Here is an 18,336-nt window from a genome sequence, read left to right as displayed (position 1 = left end):
CTCTCTCTCTCTCTCTCTCTCTCTCTCTCTCTCTCTCTCTCTCTCTGAACCTGTGGTTATATTAGCAGCCAGCAAGCTGTAGCAATTGTGTTGTCTCAGGCAAGCATGCAACACCACCACCTTTTGCATGGGTGTTAGGTATTCACACTCAAGTCCTCATGTTCGTTCAGCAAGGACCCTTATCTGCTGAGCTTTCCCCTCAGCACCCCCAGATGTTTGAATTTTGTCTTGGCTGCCAAGTTGTCTCCCACTCAGTCTTACTCAAGCCCTCTTGATTCCTCCTGGTTATTTCCAGGAACCTAAATGAGTATGAACAACGTTTCTTCTTAGTTCATTTGTTTGTTGGTTCATCCAATGCTGTCCTGCCGGCCAAGCAAGTCTAGACTCTTCCTCACGCTCTCCCTTCAGCTGTTCTGAAGCATATGCTCCTCTGGGTAGTTTTGGCAAGAATTTCATTGCAATCTAGAAATGTCAACAAGCAGCCCTCCCATTCTAGCCGATGTACCTGCCTGCAGTATAGTCACGCTGCCTTCTCTTCACCTTGCGCAGATCCACAACTGTGTGAGGACACAGCATTTGGGGCCCTCATGCTGAGGAGCCACTCAGAACTTCTCTGTCAGGCGCTCCTGCTGGGCCTCTTCAGTCTTAGACTTTTATCAGGATTCCCAGCTTCTGTTTATCCCAAGTGCTTCCACATTGTTCTCAAGTGTGTCTGGAAATGTGGGTGCACTGTCTGTCAAGATGCCCTTCAAGGGTGGAGTTAATCCTTGCCTATCTCCACAGTGAGAAAGGGAGAGCCCCTCCCCCCTCTTCCTTACCATTCTATCAAGTGGGGAGCAGACCTGCTTTGGTGTCAAGAGCTTACGGCTATCTCATTTCTTATGTGACTTTCCTTGTGTGTGTTTCCTTGTTACTAAGATATTTACAGGCTCATGGGGAGGGGACATTTTCAATTATGTTTTGTTTTTCTAACACTTTCTGGGAGACACAATTATGCCAGACTGTGCCTATGGAGGTCAGAGGACACCATGGGAGTCAGTTGTCTCCCTCCACTGTGGGGATCCCTGGGGTTGAACTCAGATCATCAGGCTTGGCAGCCAGGGGCTTTACCTGCTGAGCCATCTCACTGCCCTAGAGTGAGTTTAGTGTATTTTTTTCCTTTCTTGAAAAACAACAAAATGTTTTGCTTTGTGCGATTATTCAGTAATGACCCATTATTGAAATAATTACAGATATGTTGATGTGGACCATGGAAACTTTCTTAGCTAATATGTTTTTGAAAGGAATGTGTATTTTACATTCAGTCTATTTGCCCCTGCTTTGAACTAAGGGAACCCTAGCTTCTTTCTGACATTGAGCATTTTCCCCCTGTCTCCAACATGCATGTTTTGCCACAGTTACTTCCATCAGACTGAATAAGCTCAGACCCAGCCAGGCTCCCCCTACCCCCAGCAGTCTGCCTTAGCTGTCGCTCAAACTAATTGCTTGTATTCAGTGTAATTGTATCTGGATTGGTGGAATTCATCAGACACAGAGGAGCTGCTGTGGTCTGACTTGAAAGCCAACAGCCACCTGGCCCAGGTGTCCTGGGAAGTTGCTTTTGTTCCCTTCTCTGGCAGCCTCGGCTTTCCCTCAGCTCTGCCACCTTTCCTGGGTGAGCATTAAACCAGCATTTGACTCTTCTTGTTCTTTCCAGGCCGAGCCGTCTCTATTGTAGGAATCATTAGAACTCTCGTAGGCAATTATTTTGAGCCATCTCTTGCTTTGCACCAGAATGAGTTAATCACATCTCAAGCTGACATTGTAGAGTTTATCACAAAGGACGTCTGATCATTTGGGGTTATAATCTAACCAGAATTAGAGGTAGGTTTTCATAGGTCTTAGAGGTAGTGGTCAGAAGCAAGGTCATAATAGAAAAGAATCTATTCACATATTGTGAGAGCTAGTGTCTGTACATGTATGTGCGCTTGTAGATAATGTTTATATAGGTGCACATATTTGGGCAGGTGCGTATGCATACATGTGGGTGAATGTGTGTGTGTCCCCTATGAGGCCACAGGTCAATAGCAGGTATATTTCCTCAGTGGCTGTCCATCCTGTTTTTGAAACAAGGTCTTTTATTAGCCTGAGGGTCACCTGATTGGGCTAGACTCACTGTCCAGGGTGCCCCAGGGATCCTCCTGACCCCACCTCCCCAGGGCTGGGGTTAAAAGAAAACTGAGTGTCAGAACACTCAAAATATTGATAGAATATAGGGGGTTTTGTCATTAATTAATTTATTTACTTCTCAATCAGAGCTTCCCTTCCCTCTTATCCCAGAAATGTTTTGAAACTGAAATAATTTTTAGCCTTTTCCAAATTGCTGGCTTTGGGGAACAATGGATTACAAGTTTTGAATCTAGAAGAAACTTAGTTTTTAAGGGAAAAAAGTCATAAAATAAAATGTAGCTAAAATTAAATGGCAACAGTAAGAAAGCATGTGTCTGGGACATTACGAACTTAAAACAAAGTTACCTATGTATGGCAGCCATGACTCTAATCCCAGCATTCAGGAATGTGAGAAGATCCCGCATCCCAGGGTTCCAGGCCCAGCTGAATATGAAGTCGCTCAACTTAATCAACATATTTTCTATGGATGCATTTCTGCTTCATTTCCTGTAACAGTCAGTGCTGTGGTTCTGAAACTACTGTCATAACGTCCTTAGTCCTAGGAGGTATATTTGTTGATAGGCAGTGATTAAAGTTTCTGACTTAATTTGTTTACTCCTATTTCATAACAATCCACTGTGTTGTGAAGCTCACATGAGCTCCCCACCTAGAATCTTATGCTTCCTTGAGTCAGTTTTTAGATTTCCCTCCTTCTCACTTTATGTTGCTAATTTCTTTCCCTTGAGACTATCAATCCTAACTTGTTCTGCCTCTATATGAGTAAGAGTATCCAGGCAAGGACCCCATGTGATTCACCTCCTTCTAGTTCAGAATAAACAGATGTTCTGAAACCCCCGTGTTTCCTACGATGGATAGGCTCAGAGGTTTGGAATATGTGCTATAGGAGAGCTCAACTTATTTCTGATACCACCACCCACCACCCATTGAGGGAAGGCTTTCCCTGGAGCATCACACTGGTCCAGGGAGTCCTACTTATGCTAGGTATTTTTCTCAGCCTCTGCAGTGCACTTCTGAGTTCATCTTGTAGAGAAACATCCCCAGTTCTTTATTCCCTGTAGAGCTGCCAGATTATGGGAAAGTGAAGAGAGCAGCTCGCTGGTACACGGATCCGTCTCCTTGTGTAGCATGTCCTCTCCCTCCTACGGCTACACAGAAGGAAGCAAAGCATCCCTGGCTTGTCGGGATCCTCACGCCTTGGCCTCTTAGTTGTCATGGTTCCGAGTCATACTGTGTGCTCTTGACATATATTTTCATAAATCTCATGTATGTTAGGTACATGAGAAAGTAAATGGACTCTGGAGCATCACTAGGTAGAAGCACATCTCCCTCCCTTACTGTCTTAGTTTGGTGTTCTCGTGAGTGTTTATTTTGCCAAAAAAGTTTCCTGGTCTCCTTGAGCCTAATTTTACTTCTGTTGAGGTAAAAAATGAAAATGAATATTCACAGAGTTGTTGAAAAGAGGTGAGATATGTGTTCAAGACCCCTGCCCACCACACCAGAAACGTGCTTTCTTTTTACCTCCCCCCATCTCCTCCTCTCTCACCTCCTGCCTTTCACTCTGCATGCCATGGTCCTCACCCCCATGTCCCCGTGAGCCTCCACTTCCTCCAGCATCTTTTTCCAAACTGCAAAGCCACACAGTCGCTAAGCAGTCAACATTATCACAGTAAGCAAGCCAATATCTCAAAAGGTGAAACTGTAGGTATGGTCCATTGAAAGATCATCTTATGATGAGTTTGAATCCAGCATAAGCTAGTATTGGTCATAAGGGGTGGTACGACTGTATTCTCCAATCAGGATTGACCCCTGTTTAAAAATATAAAACCTGGAAAAGAAAAACAAACTTACAAAATCTGTAGAGAAATGAATGGAACAGAAAAAATTTATATTAAGGCAACCCAGGCTCAGAAAGACTGCATATTCTCTCTCATATGTAGACTCAGCTTCCAACTGTTATATGTATTTATGTATGTATCTATATGGGAAGAAGTGTAGGTGGAAGTATGGTGACCAGAAAGGGCCCATGGGATGTGAGAGCGGAGATAGTAAGGGAGGGAGGGAGGTGGGGTAAGAGAAAACATGTGATTTGTAACTAGAAAGGGGACAAAAAGGGAAGAGGAGTACAATGGGGATAGGGTGAGAGAGATGGGAGATCAGCCAAAATTTAGCATGTACGAAAAAGCTCTGGGGACCCCTGCTATTTTGTATGCTCTTTAAGGAAATTAATTAAGAACCCTAGCTAATTGTGTGCTTTCAGAGAAGGGGGGGGGGGCAGTAGATTCATTCCATCTCCTTATGTTGTGTGTGTGTTTATGCGCCTGTAATAATTCTGGTTTAGTGGCCAGACTGAACGGAAGCAAAATCAGTGCTTTGGCAGATAACTTGTTACTGGGGGTAGTTGAGTTCCGTAATCAGAAAGTAGCTGCTGTCTCTCAGTGTACACTATGTCGACGATGACTGTGAGATGCAGGAGACAAAGCAGGGTTCCACAGAGATTGCTTCTCCTCAGGCCTGTCTACGGGGTTCCACTGTTCACAGCTGCCCTTGGCCTGGCATATGTCCATGAAGGAGCTGGGTTTACTTGCTGCCTCTTAAATTGCTATGTGCTCATACTATCACCCAGCTTAAGCTAGTCTGGGTCACAAGCAGAAGCACATTGTCCTTAGCGCAGGGTCCCTGTCTGGAATTCCTCCTGGGTCTGCTTTTACTTTAGGATATTTTCAGAGATTCTATGAGAGCACTCTTTCTCCTGCAGGGAAAGCCATGAGATCCTCAACTGAGCAGGGGCTTTGTTTGGCTTCATTTCAGGTCAACCCTTTGTGAACCCAGACGGAACTCCTGCGATATACAACCCTCCTGGAAGTCAGCCGACGACGACGCTGCGCGGCACTGTTGGTGGGCAGCCCCAGCAGCCCCCACAGCAACAACCCTCCCCTCAGCCCCAGCAGCAGGTCCAGGCATCACAGCCCCAGATGGCAGGGCCACTGGTCACTCAGGTGAGGAGCTGGCCTGAAGATGAGGGCTTCGTAGGTTTCAGGTTGGCAATCCATCTAGGAAGAAAAAAAAGATGTGGAGTATCACTTGCCATCAAGCTTAAAGGTAAAATCTTCCAGAGTATAATTGTCAGTGGACAAAACCCAATGCAAGTGTAGACTCAGGTGAGAGTGGGTACTAGGGAGAAATGAATGTACAGTTTCTTGGGTCTAAGTGCTGTTTGTGGCAAAGCAGCTTACAATCCCTTCTAGGACTTTGAGTTAATTCACCCCTTCCCACCACAGATCAAATGCTCATATCTGCATAATCAGTGCTGACCTCTTTCTCAATGCGAAGACCAGAAACCAGCCAAGTCCCAATTGACCCGGATGCTCACCTCTGGGCTCCTGTGAAAGGTTCAGAGACGCCCTTCTTCCCTAGGGAGCCACAATGAATCCTGATGTGTCCTAGGCAGGCTTCCTAGGCAGGGGAGCCTCCTTTTATGAGTTTTTACTTCTTAGTTCTTCAGCAACAGATGTCTGTAAGTCCAGAGCATCCAACCAACTCAAGTGCCCGACTCTTAAAGGCATGCTTTCTGGAGCCCCCTCAAGACCAAAGCCATCTGGCTCTGATGTACACAGCTTTCCTCTCTGCATTGAATGATCTTAGGGAGCCTCTTAAGGATGGCAATGCCCTTCCCATGGAATGGGATTTCAGCTCCCACACTCTGCTGTTGCCTGATCAGTGTTTTCTTCCCTCCAGTCTGTCCAGGGCCTGCAGCCATCTTCCCAGTCTGTGCAATATCCAGCAGTCTCTTTTCCTCCCCAGCATCTCCTGCCTGTGTCACCATCGCAGCACTTCCCCCTGGTACAGTATCATAAGCATAACACACACACACACACACACACACACACACACACATGCACACGTGTAAGCACAGGTGCTTACACACATAGACTCACACTTGTACATGCGCACACATACACACGCAAGCACATGTACTCATACACACACACACACTCACACATGCACACATATGCCGGCACACACAGAACACATCCATGTGTGCACACATCCACACATGCACAAACATAAGCACACAGAGCACCTTCCCAGGTTCTACAGTTTTCCCGTTCAGCTATAGATGATGCTGAATGTATGGCCTGGGCTGATTGTGATGTCATAGTACACACGTAAACGTCTCATGCCTGATTGATGTGTTCCATCCCTCCAAGCAGCCTGCTTTCTTTTGCCTGTTTTCCCTATGTTAAATGCTTCTGCATTCTGATACCTTTTTCAAAGTTTACTAGCTTAAATGGGTGGGGAAATGTCAGGAAAGTGCTTGCTAAATACAAGGGACCGAGTTCAGATTCCCAGGACCCATATAAAGAGCTGGCCATGTGGTGAATATCTGTAGACTCAATGCTCTGGAGACAGAAGTAGGAGTACCATGTGGGCTTCCTGGGCAGCCAGCCTAGCCAAACTGGTGAGCTCCAGGTTCAGTGACAGACCCTGTTTCAAATCATACACTGGAGAGATGTTGGAGGAAGACACTCAGTATTGGCCTCTGATTCCTCATGCATGCACATCCATGCACACATACATGAACATGGACACCCACACAGTTTACCAGCCAAGTACAACCCATTGTCCTTAGACTTTGATGTCATGAGCAAGCAGGTTGCATGATCTTGCTGTAAGAGCATCAGGATTATCTAAAACTCGGAGTCAGGATGCAGACCATCAGTACCCTAAGCTCCCGACAATGTTGGCGTGTCCTAAGAATCCAGCCTCCTTGTTCCTTTACCTGTTTCCCTAACTACTGTGAGTCCGAGCACAAACAGCACACAATCTGTAAGTATCAGGTTACGCCCAGTGAGTCAATGGTTCTGGAAGGTAGACATGTGGATTCCATTCCAGAAGAAGGTTCATCTTCTCTGGAGTAGGCATATCCAGGCTGGCCAGTGAAAGATCTGCTGACAACCACACCATCCTTTACTGCCATGCCTCCTTTCTAGAGCCCATCCCCTCAATGGTAAAAGAATAATTTCTTTCCATTGAAAGAAGAAGATCTGGGCCAAATTGCTTCCCACCTCTGGGCTCTTCAGCTGAGTAAAGCTTGACTTCTTGCATGAATGACTTTTCTTGATATGTCTGGCTGAAGAATTATTTTACTTATTTGTTTATTTATTTATTTATTTATTTATTTATTTATTTATTTATTTATTTTACAGTGTATGCTTTGCTTCCTCCTCCTCCCTCTCCTCTCCAGTGTGAGTGTGTGTCGACCTCAGTTTGCCTTACTCGTGACCGAGTTCATTTATTTCCCTGCATCGCAGAGAGAAGAGCTGGCTGCACAGTTCAGCCAGCTGAGCATGAGCCGGCAGTCCTCGGGAGACACTCCTGAACCCCCCTCTGGTACAGTCTACCCAGCCTCCCTCATGCCACAAACAGCTCAGCCACCAAGCTACGTCATCACTTCTGCTGGCCAGCAGCTCTCCACAGGGGGCTTCTCCGACTCTGGCCCGCCCATCTCCCAGCAGGTCCTGCAGGCCCCGCCCTCTCCCCAGGGATTTGTACAGCAGCCTCCACCTGCACAGGTAGGTGCGGCCTTTCCCTCCATTCTGTTCTTCACTACAGATGGCTTGTGGCCCTTTGATTTCTGCCCTTGCCCGCCTTCTTGTTCGCACTCAGTCCCCATCACCAGCGTGCTCTGTCTGTCCTGTTCCTGAGATCCTGGGGATCAGGAAGTACACCAAATGAACCTCGCAGGTGGGAAACCTGGAGGATACCCATCTTCCTTGCAGCTGGCATAAGCCCATGGAAATGGTTGACTCTGGGTTAGGGAGATGGCTCAGTTGGAATAGCGCTTTATGCACAAAGGTGGGGAGCTGAGTTCAATCCCCAGAACCCACATTAAAAAGATGGGGGTGGTGGGCTATGCTTGTAATCTCAGCACAGAATTGGCAGAAACAGGTGTATCCCTCGGGCCTACTGGGTTTGGCTGTAGCCAAATCAGCCAGTTCCAGGCCAGTTAGAGATCCTGTCTCAAAAAAAAAAAAAAAAAAAAAACCACCAAAAAACCAAAAACAAACAAACAAACAAACAAAAACAAAAAACAACCAACTAACCATCAAAACCAAACAAAAAACAAACAAGCAAAAATACCAAACAAACAAACAAACAAACAGCTAGATGGCTCCTGAGAAAATGGTTCTTGAAGTTGGCTTCTGGCCTCTACATGTACACACATACATACATACATACGTATACACACACACACACACACACACACACACACACACACACACACACACACGGGTGATGCTGCTCACATGGCAGAAGCCAGGAAGGGAATGTCCCAGAGGAAACTTTAGCCCCCTCCCTTGCTGCTCAAGAACTTTGTTTTCCCTGCTTATCAGTTCTCAGCCGCCTTCTGGAGCTGATCTGCAGACAGGCATGTCTCTGAATACAAAGAACAGAGCAAAGCCGATATCCACTGTCCTTTCCTCCCGCCTCCCTCCAGAGAGCCAGAGCCCACAGCCCATCTCACAGGTAGCCATTAATCATATTTAATTGACTGGAGCATGTAAGACACCACAGGTCACTGATTTTTACTGTCTTCTCTAAGACTGATTGTGTGTTCCTGTTCGGGACCAAACATCTCTGGGGCTCTCCTGGGTATCCCTTGCAGAATATTGGAAGTGATTACTGTCAGGATAGAAAACTCGCACCAGCATTTTCTGCTCCGTTTTCAAGGCGTACACAATCCCGACCAGCTTCCATCCTAATTATGAAGCATAGCCTGGGAGGTGCTGTTTAAAGTGCATGTCACCATGGTGGTATTAGTTCCACTGCATTCACATCCTGAATAAATTATTTTCTCTTCAAGACACACAAAACTCTCCGCCAAGAAATGATTTTTTTCCCTTGGTTGTTCATTTTGAATGATTAATTAATGGAGGACCCCGAGTCACCATCTCAGTAATATTCCCTCCCTGGTGGGATTCAAAGTCGTGTTTAAGATCATTTTAAGTAATAGGAGAAACGGTTCCATTTCTATATTAATTATTTTTTCTATAAATTCAATATTTCAAGCTTAATTATTGGGAACAAACAGGCCCATTGATCCAGGTGTATGTAGGTCACAGTTCTCTCTCAGAGTGAATTCTGATGTAATCACCACTCTAAAGTGTAGCTAGCCAACCATGCAATGTTGGCGAGAATTCCATTGAGCCAGTCTGGAGGTGTCGGTGGAAATATGTTCTGTTTCTTCAGACGACTATGTTTGAATGATTCCTGACTTGAGTGCACCTCCCTAATGCCACTCGAAGGAGACTGCCATCCATATGAGTGAGGCTAAGAACCACCTGAGGGTGGGCATAGGAGTTTTTCACACTGGTCTTCCCAAATATGTCCATGGGCTCAGCTTCCTTTCCTTCCCGTAGGATAGAGGATCAGGATAGGCCAAGTGCCCATTAGCTCCTGAGTATCTAATGTCACCATTCCTAAGGACTAAGCAATGGTACACCATGGAGAAGGGCCATGTAAAGGTGTTCAAAGCTTTGCTAGGCACAGAAAGAAATACGATTTAAAAAAGAACAAGATTAAACAAACAGAAATGAGTAGTTTCTAAAATCTACATGTATCAAGTTTGACATTTTTCCAAATTATGAATCCATTAGAAAATTTTCAAGGATTAGACCTCCATTCTATATCTTTGAAGTGTTTTTATGTTTCATAGTCAATGCTATGAAACATAATAGATAGCATAGTTTGGTGAGACCAAAGCAGACAACCTCAATTTGATCTTTAGACCCACATGCTGGAAGGAAAGAACGGACTCTCACGAGTTGTCTTCTGACCTCCATACCCATTCCACGGCATGCAGATGCCTGCATCTGTCATCTTCTGACCTCCATACTCATTCCACGGCATGCAGATGCCTGCATCTGTCGTCTTCTGACCTCCATACCCATTCCATGGCATGTCTCCACATTCCCACAAAACACACTTATGTATATGCTGAATAAGTATTTTTAAGGAATGGATAATGTATTCATAAGCTTATATTGAAACAACACAATCTTTTTTCTAAAGTCACTAAAGAATAACAGATGTTTACATAGAATACTGATAGATAAATTAGACAGTAGTTGTGCTTATTCTTAATATTGTGGGGCATGCCTGTAATATGTAATGTGTAATAGTGACTTTAAACTGTATCACAATTTTCCAAAATAGATCCAAATCAATTTCCTCATGAAATCTTTAAGGTTTTTTTTTTTTTGAATGGCTTTATGAAAAAAGAGAGAACAGGCTAGGGAGATGGCATAGCTCACAGTATTCTTGGGATGGCAGCATGAAGATCTGGGCTGGGACTGCCAGCAGCTGTAAAAGCTGGGTGTGGCTATGTACATCTGGAACACCAGAACTGGGGAAGCTTCAGGGCAGAGTCAAGCAGATCCCTAGACTTTATTGACTGCCCAGTTTAAACAAGCTGTTGACCTGCAGGTTTAATGAGAGACCCTATGCTAAAAGCAAGATGGCAATGGAGGGAGCAGAGAAATGACTCATATGTTAGAACACCCATTGCCCTTACAGACGACCTGGGCTTCAACTAGCAGCACCTACATAGTGGCTCACCACTATTCATAATCCCAGTTCCAAGGGATATGATTTCCTCTTTTGATTTCCACAGACACCAGACATGAACATGGTGTACATGCACACATGCAGACAGACCATTCATGAAGAATAAAACACATATCTAAAAAGCAAGGAGGAGCTGCTGAGAAGACATCCAACATCACACTCTGAATTCACACACACACTCCCATGTATACACACACACACACACACACACACGCATACACACACAATGAGAGACAGACAGAGACAGAGAGACAGGTTAAATGACCACAATAATGTGTATAATTTCTAAATGGCTGATTGCTAAGCAATGAGACAGAGTAATTCTAGACTCTCCCAGCCCCTTCCTCTTGGCCATCTACCATACTAGAAAGTGAGAATAAAGTTCATGTTGAGTCCATGGCACTGCAAAACCACAGCCATACAATATTTTCTTTGCTTCTACCTTCATCCTGAGGGACAGGAACGTACCATACACTCTAGTAGCAAGGTGGAACACTTACTGACATAAGCAAATCAAAATAAAATAAAACAGGCATAAAAATCAGAGCTATGAAAGAATTGGCTCACAATCTTCTTCTACACGCACAACTTGTAGACTCTGGGGTATGTCAGATGGCCACTCTTCTCCCTTTAAAGAAGATGAGAAGAGAAAAGCCAGAGGCCTGAAGATAGAAGGAGTTAGCTGAAATCAGTAAGAAACTAGCATTATGTAGCATTGATAGGTAGGCAAAGACATCTTCTATATCAGGAAGCATTTTATCTCAATGGGAAGGGTCAAGGTGTTTTCACTGTCTGTCAGTCATTACACAGTAGACAGAAGGCTGGCAGGCCCAGGGCTCCAGACCTGCAACCCCAGTATCTGAAGAAAATGAGGTAGGAAAATTGTGAACTCAAAGCCTTCCTGGGCTACAGAATGAGTCAAAGTCTTGGCAACTACGTTTAAGACTCTTGTCTTAAACTTCAAAATAAAAGGATCCCCAAGAGTGGCTGGGGAGATGGGCCAGTAAGTAAAATGCTTACCATGCAAGCATGAATACCTGTGTTTGATCCCCCCCCCCATCCACACTAAAAAGCCATGCAGAATGGCTCATTTTTGGAATCTCAGAACAGGGCAAGTGGAGAGAAATAGATTCCCTGGGTTCCCCTTGCCAACTGACCTCGATGACACGCACATGCGCACACGCACACATGCATATACGCACGCGCCCGATGCCTAGAGATACAGCTAGGTGACTAATAAGGGGCTTACCCAGCAGGTATGAAAGCCTATATTACATATGCTGCAAAGTTTGATACAGGCTATGTATAAATCACTCTTTGAAGCCTTGGCTAGATATCAAGTGGCCTTTTGCTGCTATTGACACAGTCACCAAGCGGGCCAGACTCCTCCCAAGAAGTTCATTTCTGTACCATAAGGTACTGGCTGGAGCACCTGACCCAGGCTGTGCTCAGCATGTGAGGACTGAGGGGTGCCAGTAAGCTGTGTGGAGCCTCTGGCCTCTTAACACAGCGGGATAGATAGGTTTCCCTGGAGACTAAATCCTCTTCCCCTGCAGTAAGGTTGCAAATCTCCTTAAAGTTCTGGTTTGGGAATGCCAGATACCACTTTTGCCTCTTCTCATGGATCAAAGCAGGTTCCAGAAAGTTCCTCACCTTCCAAAGCTTGGACAGGAGCTATCTCCCATCACGGGAGAAAGATCCTGCACATTGAAACAGGTGTGAGAGAGGATGTTCACGGCCCACCTTCAACATCTGCCGCAGTTCAGCGACACTGTATGGCCACAGTGGGTTTTATGTGAAAAATATGTTTCTTGTGCACAGCTCTCATCTCCGTCTCTCTCGCCTCCTGTCCCATAGATGTCCGTATATTACTACCCATCTGGTCAGTACCCTACCTCAACCACACAGCAGTACCGACCCCTGGCCTCAGTCCAGTACAGCGCTCAGCGGACTCAGCAAATACCACAGACCGCACAGCAAGCAGGTACGGGAAATCTGTTTCCTTTCTCTTCGCTGGCTTGGTTATTTTTGATGGTGGATTTCGTAGATGTACTCGTTGGATGAATACCCAAAGGAGACAATTTAAGTCACATGTTTTCCCTACCCAGGGAAACTAGCAAAGCAATTGATTCACTCTGTGGGAAACTAAAAGGCACGAGGAGACAAGAGCATATGAACCTGCGCATGCTCAGTTGTTCCCCAAAGCTATTTTTACATCCTCTGAGTTTATTTCAAAGCAGAGAGACCAGCGTATCCCTATCTTCCGAGCCCATGTGGGGTTTTTGTTTGTTTGTTTGTTTCCTTTTTAATTTCAAGAGAGTATTTTCCCTAGTTCTTTAAGTAACCAAATTAGGTTGTGTTGATATTGTCCTAAAACCCAGCGCCGGCTTTAGAAGAAGGCTCCCGACTATGCAGCATGCATGATGGAACTCTGACTCCGTGGTTCACTGTCACGATGGCCACATGCCTGCCACCCAGAGTCCTGGCAGCCACTGTGCAGTGGGAAGGGGGGCCGATGCACTGTAAGAGAGTGAGTAGCAGGTCTCACAGTGAACCGGTCTCTTTCCCTACTGTGTCAAACTCCTAAGGAATGCGGCTATCCAGAGAGCCTCAGGCGCCCCGCAGGGCTAAGGCGAGCGCCGCTAGGCAGAATTCCCTGTCAATCCCGCTGACCAAACTGCAGGGAGAAACTGCTAATTGTCAAGCTGAAGACTCTGCCTCTGTAAGTAGGTCACACTAAAGAGCTCCTGCTGCGGCTCTCCTCGAACGCCTGCTCTGAGGTCTGATGTCTGCGATGGATACAACCCCACAGGAATACGTAGTATGTGCAGATACACGTGGGTGACATAGATAAGATACGATACGTGCCATTTTTATAAGCTAGGACAAAACGAACAAACAAACAAACCAAATTTACAGTCCTTGCCAAGGATTAGCTACAGACACAAACACGGCAAGAACGCCAATGTTGATGAGTCTAAAGCTTTGCTTGGATCCAAACTGGAGACAGAATGCAGTTCTTTTGCACCTTAGTTGGCTGTGTTCTAAATTTCATTCACGACCCATTTACAGACTTCTGAGGGAAATTAGAGGAACCTTCAAAAACAGTTTTAATCTCGTTTAAATGCTGTATTTCTCTGGGATCTTTGAGTGACTTTTGTACTTTTATGGAAGTAAGAACAAAAGGGTTTGAAGTTATTTTTAAGGGAGAGCCTTCGACCTTGCATTGTTCAATTGCCAAGAAATCTCCAGCTTGTTGGTAGGGACTGTGCAGTCCCCTCTCCTCAATCCTGCAGGATAGTGCCTTTGCATGTGAGTGGTCCCATCTTGGTCTGCCTGTGTTTACCTAAAGATTGTTCTGTAGGACTGGGAGAGAGCTGAGTTGGTTAAGCACTTGTCATGTGAACGTAAGGACCCTAATTTGATCATCAGAACCCAGGTCAAGCATAAAGAAGGCATGTGATGACTTGAGTTTGTAATCCCAACCCTGGAAAGGCAGAGACAGGCTCACTGAGCCCGAGGCTCACTGGCCAGCCAGCTTAGCCTACTGAACAAACAACAGGCCAGTGAAAGAGCCTGTCTCAAAGCCAAGGCGCATGGCACCTGAGGAAGAAAACAGTTGTCCTCCAGCCTCCACACATGTGTGTCTATCTACACATACACCACCACGCTCGCACTTATAGGAAAGCACATGTTCACACCCAGAGTGAGCGTTTAATCTCCCAGACCTTAGCTCAGAAGGTCCCACAGAGAAGGTCACCTTTGAGTCAGGAATGCATTAGGAAGGAACACCACGCAAGTCCTTAATTCTACTGATGTCACGCGTATCTAATGTAGTGCCTGGGTGTGACTTTCAGAATTCTAAAGAGACATCCCATGGTAGGGTGTTGGAGTAGGAAGGGGTGTGGCTACAAAAAGGTAGGACTCTGCTAAGTGCAGAGTCTGTGTCCAGGTCCCAGGGCCCCAGGATGAGGATTAGAACAATCGCTGGTAACAACTTGGCCATGCCTCCTCTCCACTGCCTTCCCTTACGGACTGACTGACAGCATATGAGAAAGTAGCTGTGATGTCTTCATTCCTTCATGGGGTGTAGTGAGAATATTGAGAGACACAGAAATCCCTCCTGCATCCCTGGAACCTACATGTAGATAATCTCAACCACATCACTTGGCAACCAGGTGTCACGTAGGACCATGGATATGCAATCCCCTAGGAGAAATAGTGACCCATGATTTATTATTATTATTGTTGTTGTTGTTACTATTATTATTATTATAAAGAGTAAATCCTATGCAAGGCTTGTGTTCAGAGTGGAGACAAGGGTAGGTTCCACGTGTGGTCATTGTGGTCTGAGAGTAAGAGACAGGAAAAGGGAAATGATTCAAGAATGTTGTGGCCCCCAGATGTGCCACCAACAGCACACAGATGCAGACTGAGACCTTTGCCGTCCTAGGTTTGATGATCGCACCTGACACCTGGCCTACAGTCCCAGCAGAGCTTGCCCACAGAAAGTGAATTTACTGTGGGTTGGTGAAGGCAGATGTTATCTCAAAGTCACAAAGAATCCTGTGCTGATAAAATCCAACTGTGACAAAGCATGTCTGTTCTACATTCTGTAGGAAGGAAGACTTTCACTAAGGCCTTGTGGAGCCAGCAGAGTTTGAATATGCCCCCGTAGGGTTATTCATGGGAACGATTCTGCTAGTTGGACATAGTCCCTTTAGACGGTTGTGACAGCTGTGTTTTCTGGAGGAGCTGTGCAATGCCACCCAGACCCACACCCCCTACTTCACCCTCATCATCTTTAAGGATAAACTCTGGGCTAGCTCTGACTCAGAGCCACTCTACAGACATGCTCTATCTAGTCTTCCTGCTTCCTTCTGGGCTGTCACATACTGGAGCATTTTCGTCCATTAAAGTCAGTGAGATTTATCCCCACTCTGCTCTGGAAACGCCCTGCCACTTGGATGTAATTGTAATAAAAAGCATCTCTCTCTTGTATGTTCTTGGCAGAGTTGATCCCCTGTCGGGTTACAATGCCTTGCCTAGGCCTTAAAACCCCATGCAGTGTTTTATCATTTCTTTTCCCACTCACAGATATGTATGTGGACATATTGCCCCATGCATGTGTTTGTGCATACACATATGCACGTGTGTGGGCAAACGAGTGTGCAGGTGCTTGTGGCAAGCAGTGACTCAAGGTTACTATTGGGAATCCTTCTCTACTCTTCTGTTTTCACAGCTATGGCTGGCCTAACTAGCCAGCATCCTCTGGACTCTACTTTCCAATGCTGGGATTACAGGCAGGCCCCCTTGCCCAACTGGCATTTACTGAGGAGCTGGGGATCAGAACTCTGCTTCTGATGCTTGCCCAGCAGGTGCATTCTCCACTGATATCTTCCCAACACAGACAGGGAATTTTTATAAAGAGAACCAGAGTCCTTGCAGCTGGCTGAGATCATGGATATTAGTCACACCAGGGACAAGAATCTTCCTCTTGGTGACTTCCTTCTGTTTGCTCCATTGATAGGTAATACTAAAATTAAAAATCCCCACCTGGCGATAATGACACAGGAAGACCAGGGATAGTAAGCAGTTCCAGAGAAGCCAAAGGGGATATTTCCAAAATGATATTTGGATCTCACAGTTATTTATATTGGAAATTATAAAACCTTTAATATAGAATATCTCCTATGGGAAATGTTCTGTGCACATTTGTAAATGAACATTTGAGAAAAATCTGTGTTTACCTTTTGAGGAATGCTGACTTTATCAAAGGGATTGAGAAGTATACCATCCCCTTCTGGTTTTGTTGTTGTTGTTGTTGTTGTTTATTTAATTGTTTACTTGCTTGGGGAGTTATCATTTGTTTGATTATTTGTCTTGAGGAGAGTGTATGACTTTAAAATTGTATTTTCTTCAAATGTCCGCAGACTTCTGCTTTGAAATGCTTTTGCCTGCAGGGTCAAAATAATTCTTTAGCTTTTTCTGAGAACTTTCCAGAGCATTTAAATTATGAATAGTATTTCCTTTTAAATTTCATGTGTATGTGTGCACTTGAGTGTGTGTATGGGCACTGTATGCATAAGCAGAGGCCATAAGAGGATGTTGGATCCTCTAAAGCTGGAGTAGTTTGAGTCTCTTGATGTGGGTACTGCAAACTAAACCCAGGTCCTCTGCAAGATGAGCAAGCACTCTTAACCACTAGTCCATCTCTGCAGCTCCCGAGTTATTTGTGGTTAGAGGGCTGCTCCCATGGTCTTTTACACACCTGAGTTTGAGTTTGGGAAGTTTGTGATTTTTGAAAGCTGTGAAATTTAGAAACATAAAGTTGACATTGCTATTGGGATTTATTATTAATAATAATTATTATTACAGTTTGCAGCAGTAGGGGTTGAATACCTGGTCATGAGTATGTTGAGCAAGCTCTCTAGCACTGACACACACACACACACACACACACACACACACACACACACACACACACACACACACACACACATCTTCTCTTCTTTCTCACAGTTCCATCCCTGGCATTGCCTCTTCCTAATTCCTCTCTTTGCTTCTGGATACTCTTTCTATATTCACCAAATGTACCCAATCAGTCATTTTTTCACCGATTTTTCTCTGTTCTTTCATCACTTCAATTTCTGTGCTCCCTGTCTCTTTGCTCCGATGTCATTTCCTGTGTTCTTGAGATGGGAGGCTCAATTGATTGGACACATCTTGTCATTTTTTTACCACAAACACAATGTGCTCTGTTCCCCTCTCAGTGAAACACCTCCTCTGCGCCCATGTTTACATACACCGTGTTTCCATTTCCATGGTTTGGATTGGTTTTGTCTTTTTTATATGTGGTTGGGATCAAACCCGGGACTTTGCGAATGCTCCTCTAGCAGCAGGCTACACCTCTAAGCCTTGTTAGCCATCTTTAAAGTTTCTTTAGTATTGCCTCTCTGACCCATGCATTTATTTAGGGTCGTGCTGCTCGACGCACAAGGGTTTGGAGAGCTCCTTCTTATCTTTCGGTTACTGGTTGTAGATAGCTCCCTCTACAGTTTGATGGAGATTTGGTGTGATTCTCGTTCTGCTAAAACTGCTGAGGTGCTTTCCACATGGCCAGCCACACTCTACCTTCAGGGACGCTCAGTCAACGTTTGGGGAAACTTTGGGGGATAGTCTATGTTTAGGTACCATATTGTACAGATGACTTCTAGATCTTGTTCGCTTCTTTTGTTGTTGAGATCTCCCATGTATTGCTTGGCATTTTATTTGCTAGTTCTGACCGTTCTTGAAAGGTGGAAATTCACATTGGTCATAAAACCTCCTAAAGGTCTGACATATTCCTCCAGGGAAGGGGTACCCTGTATCCCTGGTATCTCCTAAGCACAGGGGCGAAGCTTTCAAGGTAAACTGAGCTGTTGCCAGCTGGCTTCTTTTCCAAGCAAATGTGCTTCAATTCCTTCAAAGAGAATGCTAGGACATTCCACAGAAATAGTCTGGAATGGAAAGGCTCTGATCAGTGTGGGGGGGGGGGGG

The 18,336-nt window shown here is 45.2% G+C and overlaps 1 protein-coding gene across 38 annotated transcripts in view; it reads left to right on the top strand.

The window, feature by feature from the left end:
* Window positions 1-18,336, top strand: part of Arpp21 (cAMP regulated phosphoprotein 21) — a 169,237-nt gene that overhangs the window by 100,712 nt on the left and 50,189 nt on the right. For 31 of the 38 annotated variants that reach the window (XM_031345527.1, XM_031345524.1, XM_031345517.1 and 28 more), the window contains 4 exons: window positions 4,978-5,165; window positions 5,905-6,009; window positions 7,482-7,742; window positions 12,655-12,781. In XM_031345527.1, coding sequence (XP_031201387.1) covers window positions 4,978-5,165; window positions 5,905-6,009; window positions 7,482-7,742; window positions 12,655-12,781 — 681 coding nt within the window. The remainder of the gene's footprint in view (window positions 1-4,977; window positions 5,166-5,904; window positions 6,010-7,481; window positions 7,743-12,654; window positions 12,782-18,336) is intronic. The other 7 variants (XM_031345542.1, XM_031345539.1, XM_031345536.1 and 4 more) reach the window with 1 other exon arrangement.

The sequence above is a fragment of the Mastomys coucha genome, unplaced genomic scaffold (genome assembly GCF_008632895.1).
Source record: "Mastomys coucha isolate ucsf_1 unplaced genomic scaffold, UCSF_Mcou_1 pScaffold23, whole genome shotgun sequence".
Classification (NCBI taxonomy): Eukaryota; Metazoa; Chordata; class Mammalia; order Rodentia; family Muridae; genus Mastomys; species Mastomys coucha.
This window is presented reverse-complemented; position numbering and strand designations above follow the sequence as displayed.